At 40.2% G+C, this 15,320-nt stretch overlaps 1 protein-coding gene across 2 annotated transcripts in view; it reads right to left on the reverse strand.

The window, feature by feature from the left end:
* Window positions 1–15,320, reverse strand: part of KIF15 (kinesin family member 15) — a 71,205-nt gene that overhangs the window by 46,245 nt on the left and 9,640 nt on the right. The window contains exons 2-7 of one of the 2 annotated variants that reach the window (XM_004760834.3): window positions 13,417–13,459; window positions 12,719–12,902; window positions 10,217–10,293; window positions 5,043–5,080; window positions 1,726–1,823; window positions 237–416 (exon numbers count right to left, since the gene is read on the reverse strand). In XM_004760834.3, coding sequence (XP_004760891.1) covers window positions 237–416; window positions 1,726–1,823; window positions 5,043–5,080; window positions 10,217–10,293; window positions 12,719–12,902; window positions 13,417–13,459 — 620 coding nt within the window. Of the gene's footprint in view, window positions 1–236; window positions 417–1,725; window positions 1,824–5,042; window positions 5,081–9,172; window positions 9,313–10,216; window positions 10,294–12,718; window positions 12,903–13,416; window positions 13,460–15,320 lie in introns of those variants that run through there. The other variant, XM_013060703.2, reaches the window with a different exon arrangement.

A 15,320-nucleotide genomic window follows, 5' to 3' on the forward strand; every position in this document is an offset into this window, starting at 1 on the left:
GCAGGGTCCCTGACTGGAACAAACAGCACCAAAATCATGCAAAATCAAGAGGCTTTCAAAGTCCTATTCGAACTAAGGGGAGATCAGTCATATTCTTTTTTCTTCTCATGAACATTCTGTGTCACGCCTTTACGGAATTATTTTTAGTAGCTCAATTCTTGCTTTTTTTGAGATCAAAGTGCTTTTCACAGCATGCGATGTTGCCTAAGGATCAAAGTGCTCAAGGTGTCGGGTACCTGATAGGCTTCAGCAGCCGAGGTCACCACCTGTTCCACGGCACCAACAACGAAGACTCCCTTCTTGATGTGCTCCCTTAAGTACAGTCCGGCTGAGGCAGAGTCCAGTAGGTCGTAGATCTGCTCGTTGTAGATTTCAATAAAGGAGCACTTACAGAGGAAACTCTTCCCAGCTCCAGCCTGGAAAGTGAAGCCTCGTTTAGACATTTTCTTCTCACGAGTTCATCCCTATCCTTCATGAGCATCACCGCCTTTCATGCTTCGCAAGGCCTACATTTCCTTCCAAGCTATCCTTTACACAATACAAGGTATATAAAAGTCAGTTGCAAATCTAGGTAACTAGTTTTAACATATCGTGACAACTTTAGGCAGCATCAAACTGTGATCCCAGGAGGCCTAGGTCTCCGGAAGTGACTCAGAAGCAAGACAGGGAGGTGGGACTTGAGCAGTCCAGATGGGCAATTCCACCTTCTTAAACTGAGGGATCACTGACATAAACAACATGTTAGCTTCAGGGGTGCAACATATTAATTCAGAATTTATATCTGTTGAGAAAAAATCACCACAGTGAATCTAGTTAAATCCATCACTGTACAGTTACAAATTTTTTTCCTTGTGATGAGAAAGAGCAAGTCCTTTTTTATCTGTCATATACTGGACTTACTCAGAAAGTTTTACTTCCATCAAGTGTTACATTCTTGAAAAGACTGAAAATAATTGGTCTCAAAAGCCTCTCTCTAGGATTTTTAACCACAGGAATGTGGAGCGCTGAAGTTCTTTCACTGGCACCCAAGGTACAGGGCTAACTGTAAAGGTTAGGGATCATTTCTGCAAAGGAACTAATGGTAAGCCAATGTTGTGCATCCGCCTCCTTGGTATGCATGCGATAGAAAATGTTCCACTAAGGGCTCCTAAACATGGAATTCATCAAGCTAAAGAAGCACAATCACGAGAAATGCCCACCCTGAGAGCCAGCGGAAGAAAGAAGCTCACTTCGCCAGGATGATGGAGTCACACACACATAGTTTATGAAAACTAAACTATGATCAGGTGGCAGAAGGTGCCACAAAGGAGGCAAGGATGGGCCCATCGCTCCAGGGCATACTGAGGGTCTAGAGATACCCGCATTCAACTGTGAGCCTATGTGCAGGGAAGTGATGGGGCTTAATAAATCTGTTTTCCTCAGTTAAGATTTTCTTTATACTTTCGCTCTTGCAAAAACCTGATAGCCTAAGAAGCAGTACATTTTTCTTCCTTTTATTCTGAGTTCACGGAGGACGCATGGCTTAAAAACCAAAAATTTAAAAAAAATTAAAAACTCAGAATCCTTCATTTTTTCTTAAGAACTGAGAGGTTTTTGTATGCCACACTAGCTTATCCACATTGTAGAGTACCACCTATGACCTTCCATGTGTTATGAGCTAATTATTAGTAGCTAACTGCTTGAAACCAGAATTTCATAGAACCACTTTATTTTTACAAGTTTTACCTTCTCTTTTTCACGATCAATTAAGGAAAACAAATATTCGAAACTTCGTGGGATTACTCCTCTCAGGTTATGAGAAAAATGATCAGATTCAGATGGTCCTAAAGAAATGTAAAAAAATACTTAAGTAGCTATTCATCTTAATTCTACAGTAGTCCTTCAAAATGACAATACTGAAAGGAAATTTATACAGAAAGAAGATGACACACTGTATAATCAGTTCCTTCTTTGTGCCCCCATACAACTTAAATTTTAGTTTGAGAGACTGAATAGTACTTGCCCATCAATGGGCCTGAAGGAAGGGCCCATGATAGCCACTAACACTGTCTTGGTTGCTATAACCCAGAATATTTTTTAAAAAAGATTTTATTTATTTATTTGACAGAGAGAGGGAGATCACAAGTAGGCAGACAGGCAGGCAGAAGGAAAGGGGGAAGCAGGCTCCCCGCCGAGCAGAGAACCCAATGCAGCATTCAATCCCAGGACCCTGAGATCATGACCTGAGCTGAAGGCAGAGGCTTAACCCACTGAGCCACCTGGGCGCTCCTAACCTGGGATATTTTAAATGGCCCTTGTAGGGGCACCTGGTGATGCAGTCACGTAAGCATCCAACTCTTGCTTTCAGCTCAGGTCATGATCTCAGGCTCTTGAGATGGAGCCCAGCCACTCAGTGGTGAGGCTGCTTGAGATTCTCTCCCTCTGCCCACACGCCTCACCCCCACACTCTCTCTAAAGTAAATAAAAGCTTTCAAAAAATAAATGGCCCTTGTAAACTGTACCGTGTGTGTGTGTATGTGTATATATACACACAAACATATAGGAGGTAGAAAAGTGCAAGTAAGTAATCAAAAAGGACAAATAATATGTGCGCAGATAATTTTATAACCCTTTCCTGTTAAATAATAAACAAAGATAATCAATATATTCTTTAGTGGGGCACCTGGGTGGCTCAGTGGGTTAAGCCGCTGCCTTCGGCTCAGGTCATGATCTCAGGGTCCTGGGATCGAGCCTCGCATCGGGCTCTCTGCTCAACGGGGAGCCTGCTTCCCCCTCTCTCTGCCTGCCTCTCTGCCTACTTGTGATCTTTCTCTCTGTCAAATAAATAAATAAAATCTTAAAATATATATATATATATATATATATATATATATATATATTCTTTAGTTACCCTCATCACCACCTGCCTCTTCTATGCCTTAGCTCCTTAGCTTCCACTCTAGCCCCTCCTAGTCTAGTCCATTCATCTACCTCAGAAATCTTTTTAATTATACATCGGATCACGTAGTTCTTTTTAAAAAAAACCTTCCAATGACTTCACATCCCACTCAGCAAAATCCTAAATCATCGCCATGTCCTACATGACCTGGCCTCAGGGTACAATTCCAACTTCCATCCCTGCTAGCCCCTTATTCTGGAAAACTCCCCTCTAGCCCCATAGGTCTTTCAGCTGTTCTATGAACACTTTTTTTTTTTTTTAAGATTTTATTTATTTATTTGACAGACAGAGATCACAAGCAAGCAGAGAGGCAGGCAGAGAAGGGGAAGCAGTCTCCATGCTGAGCAAGGAGCCCGATGCAGGGCTTGATCCCAGGACCCTGAGATCATGACCTGAGCTGAAGGCAGAGGCTTTAACCCACTGAGCCACCCAGGTGCCCTCTATGAACACTTTTGAATATGCTTCCAACTCAGAGGCTAATGTCTGAAAGGTGCTTCTCCCAGAGGTCTCATGGTTCCTTTTCATTTCACTCAGTAATTCTCTTTCTTACTACAACTCACAGTTCAGAAACCATTAAAAAACAAACAAACAAACAAACAAAAAAAAACGAAAAAACCCACAACCAAAATTCAACCACAAGAAAATAAAAAACTTGGCCAAAGGAAAATACCTTAACTGCAAAAACAAATGAGAAACCTAGAGAAAATCTGCTACCTATATTGTAGACAAAGGACTAACCTCTCTATTTTACAAAAATCCCCACAAATGAGTAGGAAAAAGACAAGCTAATTTTTTAAATGGGAAAAAAGCTTAAATGGGCATTTTACAGAGAGGCTGTTCAAATGTCCAATAAACATGTGAAAGGTATTTAGCTGTCTACAGACACCAGGGAACTGCAAAGAAAAACACAATGAGATAGCACTATGCATACTCCAGAATGGCTAAAATTTAAAAAACTGACAATACCACATATAGACAAGGATATGGAGTTCCTAGAACTTTCATATCTATCATGACCATATCTACTGGAGCTGATAAACATGTAACTATGACCCAGCAATTCCACTCCTAGAAATGAACCTTAAAAAACACATACAAGGGTGCCTGGGTGGTTCAATGTGTTAAAGCCTCTGCCTTTGGCTCAGGTCATGATCCTGAAGTCCTGGGATCGAGCCTCGCATTGGGCTCTCTCCTCAGCAGGGAGCCTGCTTCCCCCCACCCCTCTGCCTGCCTCTCTGCCTACTTGTGATCTCTGTCAAATAAATATGATCTTAAAAATAAAAATAAAAAACACATATAGGAAAAAGCAGTCATGGCCACATTATACATATAGTCTAAAGTTGGAAATAATCCAAACGTCCATCAGCACTAGAATGGAAAAGGTGGCATACCCGTACAATGATACACTACAGAGCAATGGAATAAACTACTAGGATAGCCAACAACATGGTGAATCTTAGAAACTTAATGCTGCGAAGAAGCCAGACATAAGAGGACACATAGTAAAATTTCATCTGTAGAAGCTTAAAAACAAGCAAAACTGATGGTGACAGAGAAGTCAGCATAATACATATTTCAGGGGAAGGAGGGAGGTAGTTACTGATTGGGAATCTTGATCTGGGTGGTGATTGCACAGATTTATAAATATATAAAGTCACTAAACCTAGTTCGGGGCACCTGGGTGGCTCAGTTGGTTCAATGATTGCATTCGGCTCAGGGCATGATCCTGGCCCCCTGGGATTAAGGGCTCCCTGCTCAGCAGGGAGTCTACTTCTCCCTCTGACCCTTCCCAGGCTCTCTCGTTCATTTTCTCTCTCTCAAATAAATAAATAAAATCTTAAAAAAAAATAAAAAGCAAAAGCAAACCCAATTCAAAAACTGTCCATGGAGCACCTACTCTGCGCTGAGCATTGACCGGGAACAGAGCTGCAAACACAGACTTTGCTATCACAATCTGACAGAAGCCTGGGAAACAGCCCTACCTTTATGAGATCAACATCGTATATAGAAAGTATGCCTTCCCCCAGAATGTACTAGGTGCTTCGGTGCTGTCATCAGAGAAGGTGTGGATTAAGTCAGGAAATGATCATCTTAACTCACTTACCCATCATCGTAAATGTTTTTCCTGAGCCCGTCTGTCCACTGTAAAAATAAATGTTTTACATGTTATTTTTACACATGAAACTTAAAAGCCTACCCTCCTACTTTAATATGGTCTACTAGTTTATACATTTTTCCCACAAAAACTTATTTTATTTCTTTTTTAAAAGTATATTAGGTAGAGGAGCCTGCCAGGCTGTTGGTAGATCATGCAACTCTTGATCTCGGTGTTGTGAGTTCAAGGTCCACGGTGAGCACAGACCTTACTTAAAAAAATAATAATAATAAACTGGGGGGACGGCTGGGTGGCTCAGCCAGTTAAGCACCCGTCTTCAGCCCAGGTCATGATCCCAGGCTCCTGGGATCAAGTCCCACATTGGGCTTGCTGCTCCTTCAGAAGCCTGCTTCTCCCTCTGCCTGCTGCTACCCCCTCCTTGTGTGCACTCTCTCTCTCTGACAAATAAATAAATAAAATCTTAAAAAATTTTTTTAAAAGGGGGCGCCTGAGTGGCTCCGTGGGTTAAAGCCTCTGCCTTCGGCTCAGGTCATGATTCCAGGATCCTAGGATCGAGCCCCGCATCAAGGCTCTCTGCTCAGCAGGGAGCCTGCTTCCTCCCTCTCTCTCTGCCTGCCTCTCTGCCTACTTGTGATATCTGTCTGTCAAATAAATAAATAAAATTTTTAAAAAAACTATAAAAATTAAAAAAAAAAATTGGGGCCACCTGGGTGGCTCAATCGGTTAAGTACTGGACTTTGGCTCAGGTCATGGTCTCAGGGTTCTGGGATTGAGCCTCATGTCAGGTTCCATGCTCAGTGAGGAGTCTGCCTCTCACTCTCCCCTCTGCCCCTTCTCTTGCTCTTGCTCTCTGTCTCTCCCAAATAGATAAAATCTTTTTTTTTTTAAGATTTTATTTATTTATTTGACAGAGATCACAAGTAGGCGGAGAGGCAGGCAGAGAGAGAGAGAGAGAGCAGGAAGCAGGCTCCCCGCTGAGCAGAGAGCCCGACGCGGGGCTCGATCCCAGGACCCTGGGATCATGACCTGAGCCGAAGGCAGAGGCTTTAACCCGCTGAGCCACCCAGGCGCCCCAGATAAAATCTTTAATAAAAAATATATATATACTAAGTGACAAGTGAATGATTCATTTTCTTTCTTTCCTATTCTACCACTAGGAAATACACTGTTCATTATCTGGTAATGCTTCAGGATTATACAAACACAGACATCAGAATTTTCAGTAAATTTTTATTTACAAAACTGAAATGCTCCGCATACTGCTCTGTAATATTTTGTCCTTTAATTTTATCTCAGATGTTTCTAAGCCAGTAAATAGCAACCTACCTCATTATTTTTAATAGCTACATTGTATATTCTATGCATATATAATTGATTTAACCAGATACTGGACTTCTGTTTCCAACTTTTTCTATTCTAAGTTAGCAATTCCCTTCCTAAATTCTGCCTTTAAAGATGTTAAAATGTCTTCTTTTAAAAATATAGCAATTTTAAAATTCCTTATGTTATAGGCCTTCTTTTGTATGTAGTGTCTTATTTTCTCCATTATCCCAAAAAACAAGAGTAACAAAAACTAAAACTAAAAATGCTTATGTTAAAGATAGATGTCAACTGTCTTTAGCTTGGATTCATTGCACAAATACTAAAAAAAATTGAGGTGCCCCTGGGTGGCTCAGTAGGTTAAGCATCTGCCTTCAGCTCAGGTCATGATCCCACGGTCCTCGGATTGAGCCCCGCATCAGGCTCCCTGCTCAGCCAGGAGTCTGCTTCTTCTTCTCCCTCTACCCCTCCCCCAACTTATACACACTCTCTCTGTCAAGTGAATAAATAAAAATCTTTTAAAAATTTTTTTAAATTCATTTTTTGTTTAAATGCCCCAAAAGACGGGCTCCTGGCTGGCTCAGTGGGTTAAAGCCTCTGCCTGCAGCTCAGGTCAGGATCCCAGAGTCCTGGGATCGAGTCCAACAGCAGGTTCTCTGCTCACCAGGGAGTCTGCTTCCCCGTCTCTCTCTGATCTCTGCCTGCCTCTCTGCCTACTTGTGATCTCTCTCAAATAAATAAAAATCTTTAAAAAAAAAAATAGTAACTACCCTAGAATTGGGACTGTCATAGGTAAACCAAAAAGTACGCTCCCCAACCAATAAATCAAACATTCAATTCATCCAACTGTTTCTCATTTCCACCTTCTACAAAAGCAATTTTCATTAAGTTATTAACACATCACAAATTAAACATAATTTGTATGCCTACAAGGTTGTAAAAAATAACAGTTCTATATGTAATAAAATCTCTGCAACTGTGACTCTTATTTCAAATTCATTCTTGAACTTTACCACTCAAGATATTCTATGAAAAAAAAATCTTTTTTCTCTTGGGAAGACAGATGAGAAAATAAGTATCTGTCTCACTGCTAATGACACAATATTCAGTTTTCCTGAACACAACTGAAAAGTAAGCATGAAAAGCAAAGCTGAATTTTCAATGAAGTATATGCAATATGAGTCTAAAATTTATACTTTTTAATGTGCTTTCTATTTTCTTGTGCATTGAACCAATTACAGACGAACAAGGTCACATGCACACAAAGCAGCAGCTGCTCAAATGTCTCATATAAATCACCACGGGGTTAAAAAGCTCTACTTTAAATTTAAAAGTCTACTGCTAAGAAAAAAGATTACAAGTTTTATTCCTATTTATGAAATAAATCTGAAATGATACTAAAATTCACCTCGTATAATTGCCAAGGTCACAATGTTTTCTGGACCGCCATCTTACTTCCAATTAAATCTACAGTGATATTTTAAGTCTGCCAACATTTAGAAATTCAGGATCATGAATCACTTTAAACATACATTTGGAAAACAATTTGGCAGTTTCTCATAAGGTTAATCATAGACTTACCATATGGTCCGGCAATTGCATTCCTAGGGATTTACTCAAACGATTTGAAAACTTATGTTCACACAAAAATCAATATTTAAATATTTGTAGCAATTTATTCATAATCACTAAAAACTAGAAGCAACTAAGCTATCCCTTCATAAGGAAATAGGTAAACAAATCGTGATTCATCCATATAATAAAATACTATTGACCAAAAAAAAGTTTTTTTAAATTTTTTTTTAAAGATTTTATTTATTTGACAGACAGAGATCACAAGTAGGCATAGGGGCAGGCAGAGAGAGGAGGAAGCAGGCTCCCTACTGAGCGGAGAGCCTGATGCGGGGCTCGATCCCAGGACTCTGGGATCATGACCCAAGCCAAAGGCAGAGGTCTCAACTGACTGAGCCAACCAGGTGCCCCAAGGAGTAAGTTACTGATGCATGCAACAACACAGGCAAATCTAAATGCATTTTTACTAAGAGGAAGAGGCCAGATCCAAAAGATTACTTATTGTATGATTCCATTCACATGGCACTCTGGAAAAGGCAGAACTTTAGGAATGGAAAATATGTTAGTGTAGCCTGGGTGTCAGCGGATAGGAGAAGGGGGAGTGGCTAACTACAAGGGGGACAAACGGGAAACCTTTAAGGTGAACAACTGTCCTCTTCAGTACTGGGGTGGTAAATACATGATTCTCTACCTCTGTTTATCACGAAGGGTGAACTTTAAGGCAGGCAAACTAAAAAAACAAGCAAAACACATCAACCCGCATGCCTGTGGTCCCAGGATGGAATGCACGACAAATGCATGACGTACCTGCACTGGAGTGAGTGGACAGTAAAGGAGCTGACCTAAGAAACCTTAGAAAAGGAGGTTTTGACTAGAAATTGTAAGGCTTAGAAAAAAAAAAAAAAAACTGTACCTCAAAACTATACTCAATAAATTTGTTTCTCACAGGGATACAGGATAACAATTCATAAAGTGTTTTATGTGTATACTGGGGATGAACAAAGAAGTAAAGGGATGATGGAAGGTGGGTGCCACGGTTCTCACTGCCAGCGAGGGAAGTTACAGATACACAAAAAAGAAAAGTTTAAAGGAACCCATGTGGATTCTAAACCCTTGGATTACAGACATAAGCATGACATGTTTAGCTTAACGTATATACAAATGGATATAAACAAACAATTATAGATAGGCCTATATATGTGACTTAGTACATATACATTTATTACCTAGTTGTCTGCTGAGAAGACCTAGAAGCAATGATACTCCAGTAGCAACAAACACACCCAGTGCCCCACATCTTGGTTTCTAAATACCATTCTCCAATAAAAGGAACCAGGGATCCTTGGTGAAACGGCTGAGTCTAGGCCTAGGACAGGGAAAATACAGATAAGCCAGGAGCAACCTGTAGTATCATAAAGTAAGGAAGTGCTCAAGCAAAAGGATGAGACATGTCAAAGGGACACGGAAACCAACCTCAAATAGCTCCCAATGGCAAAGCTAGGAAGATATGAGCAGTAAGATAAAAACAATATATTGAATTATAACTTCAAGTAGAATTAAATAAATGGCGGGGGGGGGACAAATATTCCTCAAAGAAGAATTCCAGAGGAACGTAGGTGGCTCAGTGGGCTAAAGCCTTTGCTTTCAGCTCAGGTCATGACCCCAGAGTCCTGGGATCGAGCCCCGCATCGGGCTCTCTGCTCAGCGGGGAGCCTGCTTCCTCCTCTCTCTCTGCCTACTTGTGAAGTCTGTTTGTCAAATAAATAAATAAATAAAAATCTTAAAAAAAAAAAAAGGAAGAAGAAGAAGAATTCCAAATAATATAAGTAAATGTTCTCCTCTCCTGGAGGTGGAGTTTAATCTCCTCCACCTCGATTATCCTGGTGGGGCCAATCCAATCACATAAATCTGTAAAAGCAGGGAAACTGTCCCAGTCATAGCCAGAGGGAGATGTAACTGAGGAAGAAGAGTGGGAGAGTTGCATGTTCTTGGCTTCAAAGACAGAGAAAGGGGATTGTGCCCAAGCAATTTGAAGGCCTCTAAAAGCTGGAAAAGGCAAAGAAATGGAATCGTCCTCTAGAGCCTCCAGAAAGGAACACAGCCCTGCCAACACTTTTATTGTAGCTCAGTGAGATTTGGACTTACAGAACTGAAAGATAATAAATTTGTATTGTTTCAAGCCACTAAAGTTTGTGATAATTGATTTCAGCAGCTATAGTAAGAAGTACGTATTGCTGTACCCTTGTATAAGGACAGAGCCAGGAACTTACTAGGCAAAGATGGTTCCGTTGTAACCGCTCATGCAAGATTCCACAATGCCCTTGGCCACAGCTGAGAACACAGACTCCTACAAATGTAAGCACCAAACATTTTAACATTTCATAGAAATGAAAACATTTTTCCTACACTATATCTGAGAACAGAATAAAAATAATGTTTTAGATTTTTCAATGCTTGTGAAAACATGAAAATTGCAATCACTATAGAAAAAAGGCTACAAGCTACAGCCCCCCACCAGACCCAGGTCAACAGCCTCCAATCAAAGTACACCCAAAGCCTTCTCTTTCTTCTATAAAACTTCTCCCCTCTTCTGTCTAACTTCCAGTCTCTGACAAATGACAAAATGGTAGCTTGCTGATAGCAAGCTCTGAATGAATAGATGATCGACTTGTTCTCATTTGACTGGTCTTGGTTTATTTCCACACTCCCCATCATGTCTGTAGACGATAGAAAAATGACCACTCCAGTATGGAGATTCTCCGAAGAAATGTTGATATAGTTCCTTCTACAGAGAATACCATAATATTAATAAAACACTGTATTTTTGGCTTCCCTGAACTGTCATAGTTAAAAAATATTTAAACTTAATATTCATTGTCAAGGCATTTATATGCATCAAAGAACAATTATGTTAAATTGACTCTTTTCTGCTATGAAACAGCTGAGACCAAACAATCAATTATCTGGCCAAGCAGCTGCCCTAATCTAGTTATTTGTACAGAAATAACCAGAACAGTAATGGTCTATTTATTTTGTGCTAATAAAAGTTGAATTTGGCTTTGTCTAAAAAAAAAAAAAAAAAAAAAGAAAAAAAAAGAAAAAAGGCTACAACACCTAAAATGATAAAATATTAGACAAGTATGTCTATTAATCTCATATACAATTATAAATTTAAAGCTTACATCTACAATTGATACAGTATTTTGTTCAGCAAGTTGCATGCAAATATTATACTGCTATTAGCATCAAATACATGGCCCTATATGTTCTTTGATACTTTTCTTACCAGCTTATACTAATCAATATGTGATTTTTTATTTTCATTTTTGTACATAAATAGATGCAATCTTATCAATACTGCAAGAATTGCTAAGTTTGCCTTGTCAAACACCATAGCCATGAACCACATGTGGCTACTGAGTACCTGAAACGTGACCCAACTTGAGATGTATTTTAAGTGTAAAATATATACCAGATTTGGAAGACTGAACAGGAAGAAAAAGAATGGAAAATATTTCATTAATAATTTGCTTTATATCAATTACATGTGGAAGTGATATTTTGGATACACTGGATTAAATAAAATATAGGATTAAAATTAAGTTAACCTGTTTCTTTTTTACTTTTTGTCAACATGGCTACTAGAAAATTTTAAATTATATATGGGACTAACTTTCTATTTCCACTGATCAGCCATGTCCTAGATAAATAAAGATCTAAATATCTGAATGTCTCACCAAAAACATCCATGTGTGTAAGGGAATAATCAAGATCTGTGATATCCAATACAGTAGCCATTAACTATATGTGGCTATTTAAATTCAAATTAATAAAAATTAAATAAAATGTAAAAAAGTCAGGTCCTTAGATGTACTAGCTACATTTCAGGGGCTCCATTGTCATATGCAATTAGTATATCTGAGAAACTAAACTTGAGAGATTTTATTCAATCTTAACAAGTTCAAACTTAAATAGCTATACGCAGATAGAGGCTACTGTAATGGACAGCACAGATCTATAACATTTGTCTTGTTACAGAAAGTTCTAATGGATAGTACTGACTAGATATTAACTAAATTGTCCTTAATTAGAAAAAGTTACTAACATCAACGTAATCCTAGTCCTGTTACTCTCTACCATGGACTGAATGTTTGTGTCCTCCCCAAAATTCCTATGCTGAAACCCTAATCCCCAGTGGGATGGTATTTGGAGACGGGGCTTTTGGAAGATAATTAGGTCATGAGGGTAGAGAACTTGTGATGGGAGGAGTGCCCTTCTAAGAGACACTAGAGAATTTGCTTTCTCTCTCTCTGCACAGGGAGAAGGCAGCTGTCTATAAGCCAGGAAGCATGCCCTTACCAAACACTGGATCTCCTGGCCTGGATCTTAGAATTCCAACCTCCAGAACAGTGAGAAATTAATGTTTCTGATTAAGCCACCCCATTTTTGATATTACAATTAAGATCCTCTCCTTAAACTAGGAAGTTCAACTAGACTTATCAACCATCCAAGTGGCCCTGAAAAATACACCTCCACTAACCTCCATCATGGGATGGTGAATGAAAGTAAAGCAGGCCTGTCACTCCGGTACAAAGTTTGATGGAAGAAGAAAAATAATAATTAAATTTAAAATATTTTAAAATATATTAAATCTAAAATATTTATATCTTTGTCCTTATCCGAAATCTATCAAACTAAAGAGACCAGAAATGAAAACTTCACTAACAGAATCTTATCCAAATGGAAAGTTAAGTTTCCAAAACTATCATTACCTGAGTGGTGTGCATGTCTGCAACATGATCAAATGTGAAGGTCTTGGGCTCAGGGTTGGAGTGAAGCCGGAGAGTGGTAGAGGAGAGCACAGATAAGCATAAGTTTTGCTCTCCATCAGCTGATCCAGAACCTTCTGTAGGTGGACGAATTCGCACAAAAACTTTGATGGCATCACCTTCATTACTGAAGACAAGAAATGTACCAGCCTAAGTTTACTGGGAAAACTAAAAAAGGATCTGAGTCTCACATTGCCTCTAATGTTTCCATACTGAGTTTCCCCAACAAAGCCCCAATCTACCCATACATTTACCTCTTCTAAAAGAGTCTCACATGACTCACACCCTTCACTGATTTGTTTCATGATACGATACTCATCTTCATAAGCTTTTATTTGAAATCAACTCAAAGTTGATTCTATGGAGCTCCAAGCGCTGCTTGTCTCTGTTTTCCCTCTTAGTAGCAGTAATAAAATAAGTCACCCCAAGAGAGAATTATGTCACTGATTCCATCTTTTAGCCAGAAGGTTGAGAGGATAAGGGGTGTGGGTTGGGGAGGAAGTGTGATGTTTCCAGATTTCTAGGTGGCTGAGGTCCAAGCTTAATTCTGAAGCAAGTACCCCTACCTATGCTAAATGGTTGTTTTAGGAACACTATATCCCTAATTCTTTTGGTCTCATCAACGAGATTTTTTTCCTTACCTTGGTTGGCTAGACTGACAATTTGCCACATTGCGTAACTCAGCTAGGAAAAAAAGACAAGAAGTTATTACAGGCATCTAAAATTGTACTATTAAAAAAATCTCATTCTTATCGAGCCCAGTCTTCTGTTGCTGACACTCCCCTGTCTCCTCAGCTTCCCGACTTCCTGACAACGGGACTTCCAGGGCCCAAGACTGATCTTCCTTCTATTCTATCTGCATCCACTCTATTGGTGATGACACCCAAGGTCATGGTTTTAAATGCTAAGTATAGGTTGATGATAACCAACTCTAGACCACTTTCCTAAGCAGCAGACTCTCACATCTAATTGCCTGCTTGACATCTCCAGGTGGATGCCCAATGGGCAATGTCTCAAATTTAATTTATCCAAAACTGAACTCCTGATCACCCTACACCCATCCCAAACATGCCTCTTCATCTCAATGACAACTCCATCTTTCTTTCTTCCTTTTTTTTTTTTTTTAAAGATTTATTTTATTGAGAGAGCAAGAGAGAAAGAAAGAGCATGCAGGGGGGAGGGACCTAGGGAGAGGGAGACAAAGTCTTAAACAGATTTCTCGCTGAGCACAGAGCCCAACATAGGGTCCAATCACAGGACCCTGAGATCACAACCTGAGCTGAGACCAAGAGCTGGATGCTTAACTGACTGTGCACCCCAGGCACCCTAAAAACTCCATCTTTCTAGTTGCTCAGGCCAAAAGCCTTGGAGTCATTCCTGACCCCTTTCTTTCTCATACTTCATATCTAACCTGTTAGCCAATCTTTGGCTCTACCATCAAAATACATCCAGAATCCTATAACTTCTGGTCAAATACTGCTATGGAATCAAGCCAGCAACATCCCTCATTTGAGTTATTACAACAGTTTCCCTGCTTCTCTTCCTCATTCCCTTATCCCCAGACTCCCACCTATTCTCAACCCAGAGGGCAGAATGAATGCTAAAAAAGAACCCAGAGATCAACTTTCAGCATGGCTGCATGAGGAACTCCACTGACCCACAGCCCAGTAAAACTGGTAAAATAAAAGACAGAAAACAAAACAAAAAAACATTTACGGTCTCTAGATACAGCCATAAAGGCAAAGAGACAAATGAAAAAACATTGAGCCAAGCAGATCAACGAATATTCCACAATGAAGGTGAGAATCTGTGGCAGTTCAACCAAGGTCCCTCCCTTCCAGCCCAGCACGCTGGCGGCTCTACTCCAGACTGCACAGCCAAGAACACAAGGATCCTCCTCCCCTCCCTTCAGCTTCCATTTGGAGGGCTTTCTTCCAGGAGCGGGTAGGTTTGATAACCTCATCCTGCCTCTAGCCAGCTGCCTACTGCTGAAGCTAAATCCCAGATAAATATGGTTGAGAGATGGGGGTTCCCTTCTCATACTCAGCCTCCACTCATGGAATGAGGCTGTACCTTGGACATAGTGTACTGAGAACATTGGGACCCTGATCACCCTTGGTCTGGCTCACACGGCAGTGGTTCTACACTAGGAAAGGCAAGTCAAAGGGACCCCAGCTGCCCCCCCATACACACACTCCCGTCCCCATCAAATACTCAGCAACTAGAGCAGAGGTGTCACTCTGAAAGAAGGCTATCTTCTCCCTACCCCCAGCTCCAGAATCTAGGTTCAGAGATTTTGCCTTAGGGGAGAAACAGATCATAAACCAAATAGCTCCAAAGGAGCTGACCTCATTTCCAACAGAGCATGGAGAAGTTCAAGTCTCATCACATACTCAAGAACAGTGAAGGTTGTGGTGAGAGGCCATTAGGAGGTACAAACAAAACCACAGGCCTATTAATTTACAGGAGAGAACTGGGGCATCAGACAGCTGGGAGCAGCTTTACTGGGATCAAAACAAGCATGAAAGACCTCACGAACTTTTCC

Source organism: Mustela putorius, unplaced genomic scaffold (genome assembly GCF_011764305.1).
Source record: "Mustela putorius furo isolate JIRA1106 unplaced genomic scaffold, ASM1176430v1.1 tig00000095_pilon_pilon_pilon, whole genome shotgun sequence".
NCBI classification, from domain to species: Eukaryota; Metazoa; Chordata; class Mammalia; order Carnivora; family Mustelidae; genus Mustela; species Mustela putorius.